This window comes from Neopsephotus bourkii, unplaced genomic scaffold (genome assembly GCF_033783945.1).
Source record: "Neopsephotus bourkii isolate Nb327-2 ecotype Australia unplaced genomic scaffold, CSIRO-AGI_Nbou_v1 NB_616, whole genome shotgun sequence".
NCBI classification, from domain to species: domain Eukaryota; kingdom Metazoa; phylum Chordata; class Aves; order Psittaciformes; family Psittacidae; genus Neopsephotus; species Neopsephotus bourkii.
Window position 1 is genome coordinate 2,284,053 of NW_026901116.1, and position 12,466 is coordinate 2,296,518.

Genomic DNA, 12,466 nt, shown 5'->3' on the forward strand with positions numbered 1-12,466 from the left:
ATCAAGAGGAGCTCTTAATGAGCTATGGTTCTACATAACTTTGCCTTGGCAAGTATCTGTCCTGAACAAAGTAGTAAAAGCAGTTGAGCAAGTCAGGGATGTAGAGCTTTGGATTTGGTGGGTTTGTGCAGGGATGGGGAGCTTGCTCTCCTTTGCTGTTCCTTTGTGTCTAATTACCAATGTGCTTGGAGCACTAAGAAAGCAGGCTTGGATACTGTTGAAGCTGGATCCTCAAAGATCAAGTCTGTGGCTCACAGAAAGGTTAAAACATGCACATAGCACTTGTTTCTCTTTTGTGTTTACAAGTCTCCTGTCCCTTCCAAGCATTTAATGAAGATAGGGCAGCTCATCTGCATGCTCAGCTGCTTCTTTCTTATGCTTTCCTATGTGTGAGTAGTTATTTCGGCTGAGAGCTCTAAATCTCCACTTGTGCTGCCAGAATGGCCCCAGAGAGGCCAACTGAATTGGGTTTTAATGCCCCCAATTGAGAAGTTGATGAAGCAGATACGCACAATAATCTCAATCTTACAGAAAATATATCAGGACACTTGTACCTGCAGTGCACCTTGACTACAGCATCTTTCCACCTTAGTAGCAGTAATGCTGAGATGCTGGAGGATAGTAAAGACTCTTTGTTTAGTCTTAGCAGCTTAGAAGGAAAACCAGGGATAAAATGCATGTTTAGGACACTTCAGATTTGGATCAATCCTGGGAAGTTGATCCGGTAAGATGGATCAGTGCTTCTGTATGCTGATGAATTCACAGGATCCTTCTGTGGCTGGTGTGTTTGTTTGCAACCACGTGTACCCTTTTCCACTGGGTGTCTCAGGTCCTGGAAGCCAAGGAGCTTGCTCTTCAGTGCCGTAATGGGGTAAATCAGTGGGTTTACGTTATAGAAGTGAAATAGTTTTGTAAGTGGTTTTTTTTTTTTTCTGTCTCTTTTTTCTTTTTCCTGTTCAGAAAAGTACCAAAACAGCCACTGAAGTGGGCAGGACCTTTGCCACCATGTTTTCAGACATAACCTTTCGCCAGAAGCTCTTAGAAACCAAAACAGAAGAGGAGTTCAAGGAAGCCTTAGTCCACCAACGCCACTTACTGACGGTGGTGAATCAAAGACCTTCGATAAGCGATGGGCACAAGTCGCATGGCTCTAAGCCACTCAAGGTAAGGCTGGCCAACATCTGCCTTGCCCCTGCTTCAGAGATGCCCAAGTGCATAAATGCCAAGGGGGTTGGGTAAGAAGATGAAGCACTTGGGCTGCTTGCATTCACTGGGTTCCCTTATCAAGCTGTCAGCACTGAGCTTTGTACACACTGCTTCTGTGTCTAGGTCCACCTTCCTTAGCTCCTACTGTAAATCTGAAAGAGAAAACCCACTTCAAAGAGGCAGGTGCTGAAGGGATGCAGAACAGTAGGGGGTTGAAATGGTTACAAGAGTTTGATTCCAGATGCTTAGTCAAGAGTGGGATTAATGGATCACTGTACATTGTCAGTCCAAGGTACTTAATCCTTAGAATCAGCAGTCTCTGAAGGAAACTGCTGCTTGTCTTTTCCACAGCCAAAAGACTTCTTGGCCATCTCTGCATAGTAATTTCACTTAAAAGTTGCCTGTCAGTATTTGGCCTGACTTCTCGCTGTTTGATCTGTAGCTCTGTAAAACATTACTTGCTCCGTACTTTAAAGTACGAGGGAAATGCTGTAACCCTGCTTTTTTTCCCCTGGAATTTCCTGTGTGTTGGTCATTGCTTTGTTTTTCCGCTCAGAAATTCATTCTTTAAGCAGACAGCATACCTGAAAAACAAAGTGTGCCATCTCTAGCCTGCTGCTCCTGCCCTGAATTACAAATAACCTTAAAGCTTTGAGTTGCCTGCGGTGCAGAAGCTGGTTAATTTATCACTTCTTTTTTCTCCCCCCTTGGGTTTTGATCTGCACATCTGGAAATAAGCAAACCTCATGTTTTTCCTGCACAATCCCCTTGCTTTATAGGTAGTGCTTTGAACTTTCTTACACCCTATACCTGCTTTTAACATAGCAGAACAAGTCCTGAAGCCCTCTTTAAACCGAGGTTGTGCAGAGTGGTAGTACTCAGAGTAGCTGCTGAGGTGTCATTTAGGTAAAGCAGGTTTAACCCTTTACACTTAGTCTTTCAAAGGAGTTTTTGTTGTAGCAGTTGAAGGGTCTGGCTCTGTCTTCTGCTAAAACAATCCTGGTAAGGATTTTCTGGTCTGGTGAGCAGGAGGGCTGGATGCATCGCTGAGCTCGTAGATGTTGGCCCTGAGAAGTGGTGGCTTCTACCTGCCTTGCTGGGCACGCAGCCTTGGCCAGGCAGGCTTCTGATGGTTCTGAGCCAGTGCTGTACATAGTGATGCTTGCTTCTTTATTGCATGCCCTTGGCATTGATCATTCTTGGTCTGGATTAGGTAAACTGTTGTTTTTGAAACAGCTCTCAGGAAACACAGCCTGTGCTAGCAGTAACTCCGCTTTCTCATGGCTTTTGGAAGAAGCTGTCCCCTACCTCACCTTGCCAGCATAGACCTTAAGAGCTGCCTTGGGGATTTCTTTTCCTGGCAAGCAAAGATCTGCCTGGAGAAGTGAGGTTGATTGGAGATCATAGCCTGTGTCCCTCAGTTCCTATGAGAGCCATCTCCAGCATCTCCTCCCCCTCTGCCTGCCCTGTGCAATAGCCTTCTAAAAGGAAGCATTTAATATGAGCACAAACTCATATGAGACCAGGGGTGTAATTTCAACCTGTGAACCACCCCCAGTGAAATAAATACCCGAAGCCAGAGCCACTGTATTATTACAAGTGAGCCCTAAGGAGGGACCAGGAAGGTAAAGTCTCTTGGTAGCGTAAAAATCTGCCTCCTGCAGATCTTTTCCACCACTGGTCCTGAAGTGATGGGGGAAAAATGGGCCTCAAATGCTCTGACTGTGGGGTTTTTGCAAGTGCTTATTTTTACCTCTGCTGAAATGCTGAAGGAGACATGACAGTTGCGTACCATGCTGTGCTTGCAGCACAGTCAGTTTGCTTTGGCTCATGTCTGAGGATTGTTTAGGGAAGTCTACAGACTCAGTCATAATTAAGTCAGCCTGAAATCCTCTTGTTTACTGAGGCATCTAATTGTGATTTTGCTCATGGAGGAGCCTCTGACAGTTGTGATGCTTTCTGGCTGTGATTTTTGTGTCTGTTTGATACCTGTGTGGATTTCCTGAGAGGGCTGGGCTATACTTGCTTAGCATTAGCAGGAGGGAGGATAGTGTGTGTCCCTGGTCTATGTAAAATAGTTGTGCAGCCCCAGTACTTTAGGGGAGGATTGAGGAAAGAGTAGGTGGTATTGGAACAGGTATTTTCTGTTTGACTTCTTAACTGCTGTTAAGAGGTGCTGGAGCAGGTCCAGAGAAGGGCAGTGGAGCTGGTGCAGGGCCTGGAGCCCAAGTGTGATGGGGAAGGGCTGAGGGAGCTGGGGGGTTCAGTCTGGAGAAGAGAAGGCTCAGGGGGGACCTGATGGCTGCCTCCAACTGCCTGACAGGAGGATGGAGCCAGGAGGGGCTGGGCTCTGCTCCCAAGGAACAAGGGATGGGACAAGAGGAACCGGCCTCAAGCTGCACCAGGGCAGGTTTAGATGGAGCTGAGGAGCAATTCCTGCCCCAGAGGGTGCTCAGGCATTGGAACAGGCTGCCCAGGGCAGGGCTGCAGGCACAGTCCCTGCAAGTGTTCACACAGTGTTGAGATGAGGCCTCATTGCCATGGGTTAGTGGTGGCCTTGGCAGTGCTGGGAATGGTTGGACTTAAAGGGCTTTTCCCTCCTGGGAATGGAGGAGCTTAAAGGGCTTTTCCAACCTGGTTGATTCTATGATTCTAAGTGCTGGCTTGGCCTCTTCTTCTAACACAAACAATTGTCCCTTATAAGAAGAGACTTGAAAAGATTTGTAAAATAGAAAGTGGAAATTCATGAACTTTCTCTAGGTCTTGTGTGTGTGTGTGTGTGTGTGTGTGTGTGTGTGTGTGTGTGTGTGTCCTTTTGCTGTTCTTTCCTCCCTTATGTATTAGGAGCAGCATGGGCAAAGCATTGGAAGGACTTTCAGAAGAGAATAAGGAGAGTGAGGGAGGGTTAGGTGTTGGGAACCTGAGCTGTGGCTTCTAAAAGCTAATAAGCCTTGAGCTTGGTGTTGGTGGGGGATGCGGCTTTGGCCTCCTGGTTAGGGCCACACAGGATGCTAAATCAAAAGGCACTAGGGCCATGAGAGAGGTGCTACCATGAACAGGAGTGGAAAACCAATGGGTCAGCCAAATGTGACCCACTGAAGGAGAAGGAAGCAGGGAATGGCAGTCCAAGAAATTCCCATCACTGGAGTGTATGAGGAAGCAGATCAGAAAGGGGCAAGAATGAAGTGTCAACTCTGCCCTTCGCACTTGGTGGGAGCAAGAAGAAGGCAGGAGGCAAAAGCCAGACTGAAACATGTCTGGAGCGGAGTTGGGCAATGAAGATGTGTGGTGGATAGGTTGGGGGATAAAAGTGAAACCAGAAAGAGCAGTAACTTCAGAGGTCAGTAAACTTGGTCTTTTATCTACTCAGTGTAACCCAAGTTAAGTGTGAGGTTAGTAGAACAGAGAGGGAAGTTAAGAGGAGGATTAGCTGTACAGAAGAAACAGGTTTCCCCATATTTAGATGAGGTTTAGCTTGACATCCCGATGTCTAGCTCTCCACTAAACTCACACATGTGCAAGCAGTAAATGCATGAAGGCATTTGGTATCCCAAACAGAACTCATTTGCTCACCCCTCTATCAAAATTTGCCTTGATGTACCTTGCAGAACAAGAAGCTGGGCGCTGCTTTCCCCTTCTGCACGCTCACTGCTGCCTTTGGACAGGCACTGTTCATGAGTGCCCCTTCCCTCCCCACCCCACCCTCAGCCCCAGGCCAGCAGCGAGCCTGTGGCTTCTGCACAAGAAGAGATACCCTGAGCATTGTTTTCCATGTACTCACTGCAGTGAGATGAGTAAACATATTAGTCATTACAGCTATTGTGATTCTCTGGCTGACTCGTGCCTTCTGGAATCTCTTTCTAGGGGGTAGAAATTAAATTGCTTTTCAAGTGCGTTTGGCTTTGATGTCCAAATGCGCCTCCAAATATGTTTTAAGTGCCTAGCTTTTTTGGAAATGCTTAAAATGCAGGTGTTTGTCTTTTCATCCTGATTGTTCAGGTTAGAGAGTTGAAACTGTCTGAAAGTAATACAGGTGCATTGGCAAAATGCAACAGAACAGACTTAAGTAGCTGGAAGGTGAGATATCAGTGACAGATGCAGGAGCTGGTCCTCTAAGGTATCTTCTGTACCCCAAATGTTGGTGCTTGATGTGCCCAGTGTATTCCTTCTAAAGCAGAGGTTTCCTTGCTGTGTTTTACTTATGGCTTTGGTCTTCCAGGAGCTGCAAAGCAGGTGAATCCGATGAGAAAAAGCATGTGTGTAGGCTGTTAAACAAGCATTGTAATGTTGAGTCCTTTCCAAAGCAGTAGTTACCAGTTTCCACATAAACCATCCAAAGGAAGATGTCCATGATGTGTTGAGATGATGTGTTGATGTAAATTTTGGATCTGTGATTTCTTTCCCCACCCTTACAGAGGTAATCAGTCTTGTGTGTCTAGTTCTTCAACAAACAAGGAATGTTTCAGAGGAGACAGCTGGAGTAATTAGCACTGTATAAAGGTGCATTTGATTTCCAGAGTAGAATGTGTTCTCTGAGTTGAGAATAACAGGGGAAAAAACTGACAGGTGCCTTATTTGCAAGTGTTGCCTATTCTGATGCTTTCCATGTGCTTTCTGTAAGGATGTAGTTGTGAGAATTGGAAGGCTGTAAGTCAATAGCAGCTGTCACATACTTCTGTGAAGCTCCTTATTGCCTGTGACAAGCATCATACCCTATAAACAATCATACTGCACCTTGCAGGCCCCCAGACCAGCAATAAAGAGAAGATGTTGGGTACCTGAAACCTTTTCACAGTGATCCTACTGTCTTTTAATGGGTAGTAATTATGGCTTGGTTATATGAAGTTATTCAAGCTTTTGGTGGAGTTTGAGGTCTAGACAGTTCCCTTAGAATCACAGAATAGTTTGGGTTGGAAAGGACCTTAAGATCATCTAGTTCCAACCCCCCTGCCATGGGCAGGGATGCCTCACACTAAACCAAGGCTCTGTCCAACTTGCCTCAAACATCTACTTGAGATCTCCTTTTCCCATGGCAATGCCAAAGAAGGGAGCACTTGCTGGGGATCCCCTTTCAAAGGCTTTACATGAATCTGGGGGAAGAGTTTTTGCAGTGGCATCCAAAGAAAAAGAAGCTTGCTAGAGGGATGGGAAAGGCATCTCTGACTTGCTGTTTAACCCCAGGGTGTGCAAGGTCTAATCCTGCTGTTGGCCAGGGTGTTTTCAGTGAGTCACACTGTGCATCAGCTCCCTCACCTACAAAGCAGACATGAATGGGAGGGGAAAAAGGGAAGGAAGGGAGGAAAACAGGGTGGTCTGGGGGATTTTTCTCTTTCACAATGCTTCTGAGGATATAAACTGAAGTGCAATGAGTTTATTGTTATTATCATTACAAAATCAGATTTGAATGCCCTATTCAAAATGACCAGTTTTGCTCCTATCAGTATTGAATAAGGAGGTTAATCTCTTTAACAATACATGAGTCTTTCAACTGACACAGCACTTCCTTCCTTTCTTTAGTTGCATGAGTTTCTCAATGTTGGCAAGGGGATTTCTGATGACATTGCACGAAGATTTCCAGTGTACGCTTTGGACTTCACCGATGGTATGTTGGCCAATGTTTATGAAAGCATTGGCCTGATCTTGAATTTTTGTGATGTGATGTCCTGTTTACAGTGTGCATTGAATGTGTTCTTTGATACGTGTAATACCTCTCTAACTCCTGATTTAACAGCATCTTTTGAATAAAGCCTGTGACTAGGCAGTGTGGCACACTATGGATGGGTCTTGCAGTCTTCCCTTAATGAAGATGCTGGCTGTATGTAGATGAGGATCTTAATTTTTATTAAGCAATGAAGCGATTAAAGGGATTGATTGTTGTCGTGTGTAGACACAAATCAACTCATTGCAACCTAATTACTCAGCTCTGGGCTAATAGACCCTTACTGCTGTCTTTGCAAGCCAGCATCAATAGCAATTATGGTGATGCTGGGGGAGTTGAGAATGCTTGAGCAACTTCTGAGCTGTAGTAACTTCATCTCGGCGCTTTTAAAAACAGGATATAGCTTGTCTATTGTAGCCAGATCACAGGAGTGTTTATACTGAGCCTCAGGTTTCAGGCTTATCTGGCTTCTACGATGGCCTTGTTTGGTTTTAAGAGTCACTTTCTCCCTTTTTGCTCTCAAACTTCCACTTTCAGAGATTCTTAAAGGCTGTGAAAAGTCTTCAAGGCAAACCATGATTATAGAGCCTCAGGTTGACATCAAAACATGTTCAGTTCTCATAGCTTATTAGAGAGTTGGTTAATATCTCCAAGTATCAAACCCAGAAAGCTTCCATAAAATGAAGTGTTGGCAAGGAGAATCTTGGGGCTCTATCAGACACCTTCTTGTTGTTTAAATCCTTCTTAGCTTGAGGCACAGTGTCCCAGCCTTCCCCCCTGCACCTCTGCTGAAGGCTCTCTCCCTTGGAGTTGGCATAAGGAAAGAAGATGCATATCTGAGCCCCATCTTGTAGATAAGTCTTCTAGTGCAAAACCACCTTCCACAGCTGCTTAAGCTTGAGAGCAAGCATGAGCAGGGTATGGATGTGTGTCCTTCACCACATTTTGACAAGGATGATCATCACCAGCAGAGAAACATAGGAATGAGCTAATGGCTGCCCGGCTGAAGGAGATGCATGTGTCTGGGGGAGCTGCCAAGCAGTTGCTTCCCACAGAGATCCAGCTTTGTTGACTAGGAATGCTTCATCCATCACAGTGTGTTTTGCAGTTAGTGATATCCACTCTGCTGGAAAGAATAACATGGGATGAGATGCTGGCTTAGCACAGTGGTTGAGTGCTGGATGCTTTCTCCAGGTGCTTTGTAATTGCTGGGATGAAACTATTCTCAGGAGGCTTGGGGTGACAGGAGGGCAGGCTCTGTCTCAAGTCAAGATAATACTATATTCATGGGAGATTTGATATGTTGAGGAGTAAGTGGGGATAGGGAGTCTGACAAAACAGAATAGCATGTGCATCATTGGCACCACATGTGGCAGGGGACTTACTCTGCTAATCCGGACACCTCTGCAGTGGGTTCAAGACACTTCATCTCTATGGCTGTTGCTTTGTAGTGCTAACCTTTCATTATAAAGGGATATTGAAGCACTTTAGAAGGGAAGTGCTGCAGAAACACCTTGTAGGGACCCATCGCAGATGTGCTGTGGCTGTTGGTATCCTGAGCACAGTAGGTTCACAAGCACAGAAGCATCATATGATGGTCCTGTGGCCAACTTTGGCTGTCAACAAATTTGGAAATGCATTTCAGGACTTATGTTTTGGCTCTCTATGCATCCAAATTAACCTCTGCAAGCTGCCTGTCAGCTATATCCAGCTCCACAAGCTTTCAGTGAACTGATGTGCATAGCAGATCAGGCTTGGAATAAACATGGTGCTGGGATTGACTAGCTTGAAATAATTGTTCCCTTGGGTCCATCATACATCTGCCCTGTGTGATCAAACACTGTCATAGTGAGAATCCAGCATTGCAAACATTCCAGAAAACTGATTTTGGTATAAAATGCAGGTATGTGATTAAAAGTGTCAGAGCATTGTTATACTATGTCTGGAGAGAAGAAAAAACAAAAACAGCCAAGTGAAACTCATATGTGAAATATCCTCCTTAGGAGCCATTGTGCTCTTTCAAATAGGATGAGGAGAAAGGAGGGTATTTTCCAGAAACATATATGTTAGTATATGCCATTTCTTCCCCAAAATCAGAAATTGGGATGAATTTTTTAAGGATCAGCATGGAATGAAAACCAGATGGAGCATAATGCATCTGCATAAACCACCACGACTGAAGGTGATCAGGAATGTGAAATTCCTGGACCATCTCAAAGCAGCAGCGTACCAGAACATTGGGGATTTGAGCCATCCAAATGCCTGCACTCCAGACAACCACACATGCACCATCAAAGAGCTCTAACGTGTGAAGATGCCTTTTTCAATGGTTGGAGTCTCTAAATCCTCACTCTGAGAAGCATCCTGGGGTATTGGGTTAGACAGATGAACAGGGTGATAAATAAGAAAGCTTTTGTAGATCCAGCAAGCATTTGGTCAGTTGGATATTAGTGGGATTGGTGGTCTTCATGCATTGCACAAATCTGACCATTAAATTATCCTTACATCATGATTTGGGAGAGGAAAGAAAGAAATCATTCACATTTATTTTACCTGCAGATTAGGAACTCGTCAACTTCGCTTTGGGTTGTGAAGTCTTGTGCATTCTATTGAATGTGCAACAGGTCAAGGAAGAGTTTGCTAAACTTCTAGTGATAAGTATGGCTTGTAATAGGTTTCTTCCAGTGGAAGCATCTGAAGATGAACAATTGGGCTATGCAGAGCCTAAGAACACCTGTCATTTTCCTTTTAATTTAGGATTCACACCATTTGGTATGTAGTTTCCTCTTAGTGACTACAACCTTTCTTTATGGGATTCTGCCTTAAAAAAAGCTGGTACCAAATGTCATTCTGATTTTGCCAAATAGGCTCAAAACGTGTGTATCAATACTATTAGTCTTTAAAACTTAGTCAAAACTCTAGGAGCTTCCTGAATGTTTTACTATTGAGGCTGGTTTGAATGGAGGAAGGAATTCTGCCTGGACTCAGCTCTGAGTTTCCCGAAACCCCTTAAAGCTGCTACATTTATTCTTCAGTGTGTATTTCCTGCTACAACATGGAGGAATAAACACTTATGAATGGAGTGCCTGGAGTGCCAGAGGGGAAATTTGATGTGCCTGGGATTCTTATGGTGAGCTTTGATGCTGTGTTCTGTTGTATCCCTTCCCCTCTTGCGGAGGGAGGGTGAAGGGAACTGAGATTTATTCTGCTTCCCTCTGTTTTCCTGGACCTGTGTCCTCAGCACACATGATGTGGTGAGTGAATGGTTCCGCTGGGAATGTGGATTCCTCCCTGTCCTTGGTCCTGCAGAGGGTCCTTGACCAGCTCCTGCGAGTAAGGCATCTGCTGGCAGCATCCTTGGGATTTGATGGTGATGGTTTGCAGGAGGGGGAGATCTCCTGAGCCTCCCTGTAATGTGAGCAGGCTTAGAAGGAAGGCTTGAAGGCACTGGAAAACTGGATGTGAAAGGGAAGTTTTGTTTTGCTGGTTGTCTACAATGGCACAGAGCTTAAACTGCTGTGGATTGACTGTGGCATGTGCCAAACCTTCACTGACTCTCCCACCTCATTGCACTGACCACTTTGGCTGGATTGTATCCTTGAATGAGGAATCAGAACAAAAGGATTGCATATAGGCTTTTTCCCTTCATTGCCTCTGCTGCCCTCTGCTAGATGATAGGGCAGCTCTTGCATCACTTTGCAACCTGAATGACCAGTTCAGTGGCCAATGGAAGACAGACTTGGTTGCTCTGGGTCATCATGACCTGGGTTACTTTTGAAGTCTCTCTCTTTGTTCATGGCGAATGGGAACACATCAAAGATGCATAAAAACATCTTGTTTTGTCTGCGGACGTTTCCTTCCAAGAGGAAGACAAATGGGCTGAAAGAAATAGGAAACAAAAGCTGAGCCCTTCATTTGTTTGTTCATACGTCTCTAGTCTGAGAACATGCTTGGCTTCTGTGCTCCAAAATCAGTAAGACTGGAGTTCCTTTTCCAGTTCTTAGTCTCAATTGTACTGTGATTTACTCTTCACAGGACATCAGGGGAGACTGATCTCTTCATCTTCAGAAAACTGGGCAGAATTTAGCAGCCATTGACATAAGCTAATGCTCTGCCTAAGGACATTAGCAGAAGTTTGTAACGCTTTGAGGCTTTATGGCTCAAGACCTGTGAACAGATATCCTTACTGAGCTTTAGCACTGAAAGGTGGTGTTTTTAAATCAGGGTTTTAATAGAAACATCCTCACTGCTGTGTTGCAGATCAGTGTAATTAAACTTGCTTTGCATTGGATATTTCAGAGAATTGGGAAGGAATGTTAATAGACATCACGTAGAATGTTCATCTGTCTCTATTTTGCTCCAGTAAATGTACAATTAGTAGATTAAGGAGCTCTAGTCCCAATCTCTGGGTCTCTTGGCTGCTAATTTATTGATGAAGCAAAGTGAGGCCAGCAGTGCTTCAGTTTTCTCTGCAGCTCTAACCTTGTCTTTTTAAAACTACGACGTTTTAGAAATGGAAGCAAGTTAAATAGAACTGTCATACTGATGCACATAATTGCCTCCCATTTCAATGCGTAGATGTACCTTAATTTCAAGGGATTGCTTCTGTAATAGTCAGCTACTCTAGTTTCACAGCTGGACCCAGAGTTGATTTCGCTGCTACACATTTAGATTGTGCAGTTGGAGTGACACGTTATTCAACGGCTTTATGAGCCTGCTGCAGATGAAATGCCATCATACTGCAGCCCACCTTCTTTTCAATGAAGTCATGTCAGTCCCTAGATTGCAAATAGACCCTCAATCTGTTTAGCCAGATGTTGACTTTAAAAAGGCAAAAGGTAAATGGTGGTAAATACTGCATTTTTAGTGCTTGTTGCAGGTGTATCTGTACAATGAGGCTGTATTTCACCATGGTTTCAACTGTAATTAAAGTGATTAATCGTGTTTGTGAAAGGGGATGTTCAATTATTGTCTCCATTGTGAAGTGAATTTTCCTGCCCACCAGGAGGGATTCTTTGCTCTTTGGATCTCATCTGACTGATCATGGTCTAACAAAAGTACTGCATTGTACAGAAAGTTTTGAATCCAGCCATGATGTGGCAGAAGGACCCCCTTGATCAGGAAGGACTCCTGCTGCTTGCTTTGCAAAGACAGAGCCTGAAACTAAAAGCCACGCATGATGAGCTTTTGTGATGCTCTTCAAGGCTTCTTCCTTCCTTCAGCCATCTCGTACTACGGTTTATCTACCTGAAAGATGTTTTTAGAAAGCACCTCATCATTTATGTACCTTTCTCTGCTCAGCAAATGAGGTTTTCTTTTCCTATTAGTTGTTTCCTCGGTCCCGGTTGCCTGTCATCTTCTGAATGATTTCAAAGCTTTCAGGCATTGTTACCTCTGACCATTCATGTTGGAAAGTCTCCTTTGTCCAAAAAGCAGCATTCTGGAATGGTACAGAGTCCTCTGAACAAGGATGTGATCATCTCTTTGTATAAATCTGTTTATCCGGCCAAGTCTTTCCTTTTCCCTCAAGGTCTTGGGCACTTAGGAGTGTGAGGTAGGAGCCTACATCTGTTGGACTTGAGGTCACATGAGAAAGCTTCA

General features: G+C 44.5%; 1 protein-coding gene across 8 annotated transcripts in view; it reads left to right on the top strand.

Moving 5' to 3' along the window:
* SLC4A11 (solute carrier family 4 member 11) overlaps nt 1-12,466 on the top strand; it is a 144,858-nt gene that overhangs the window by 104,970 nt on the left and 27,422 nt on the right. For all 8 annotated transcript variants that reach the window (XM_061351932.1, XM_061351933.1, XM_061351934.1 and 5 more), the window contains 2 exons: nt 961-1,164; nt 6,724-6,808. In XM_061351932.1, the coding sequence (XP_061207916.1) occupies nt 961-1,164; nt 6,724-6,808 (289 nt within the window). The remainder of the gene's footprint in view (nt 1-960; nt 1,165-6,723; nt 6,809-12,466) is intronic.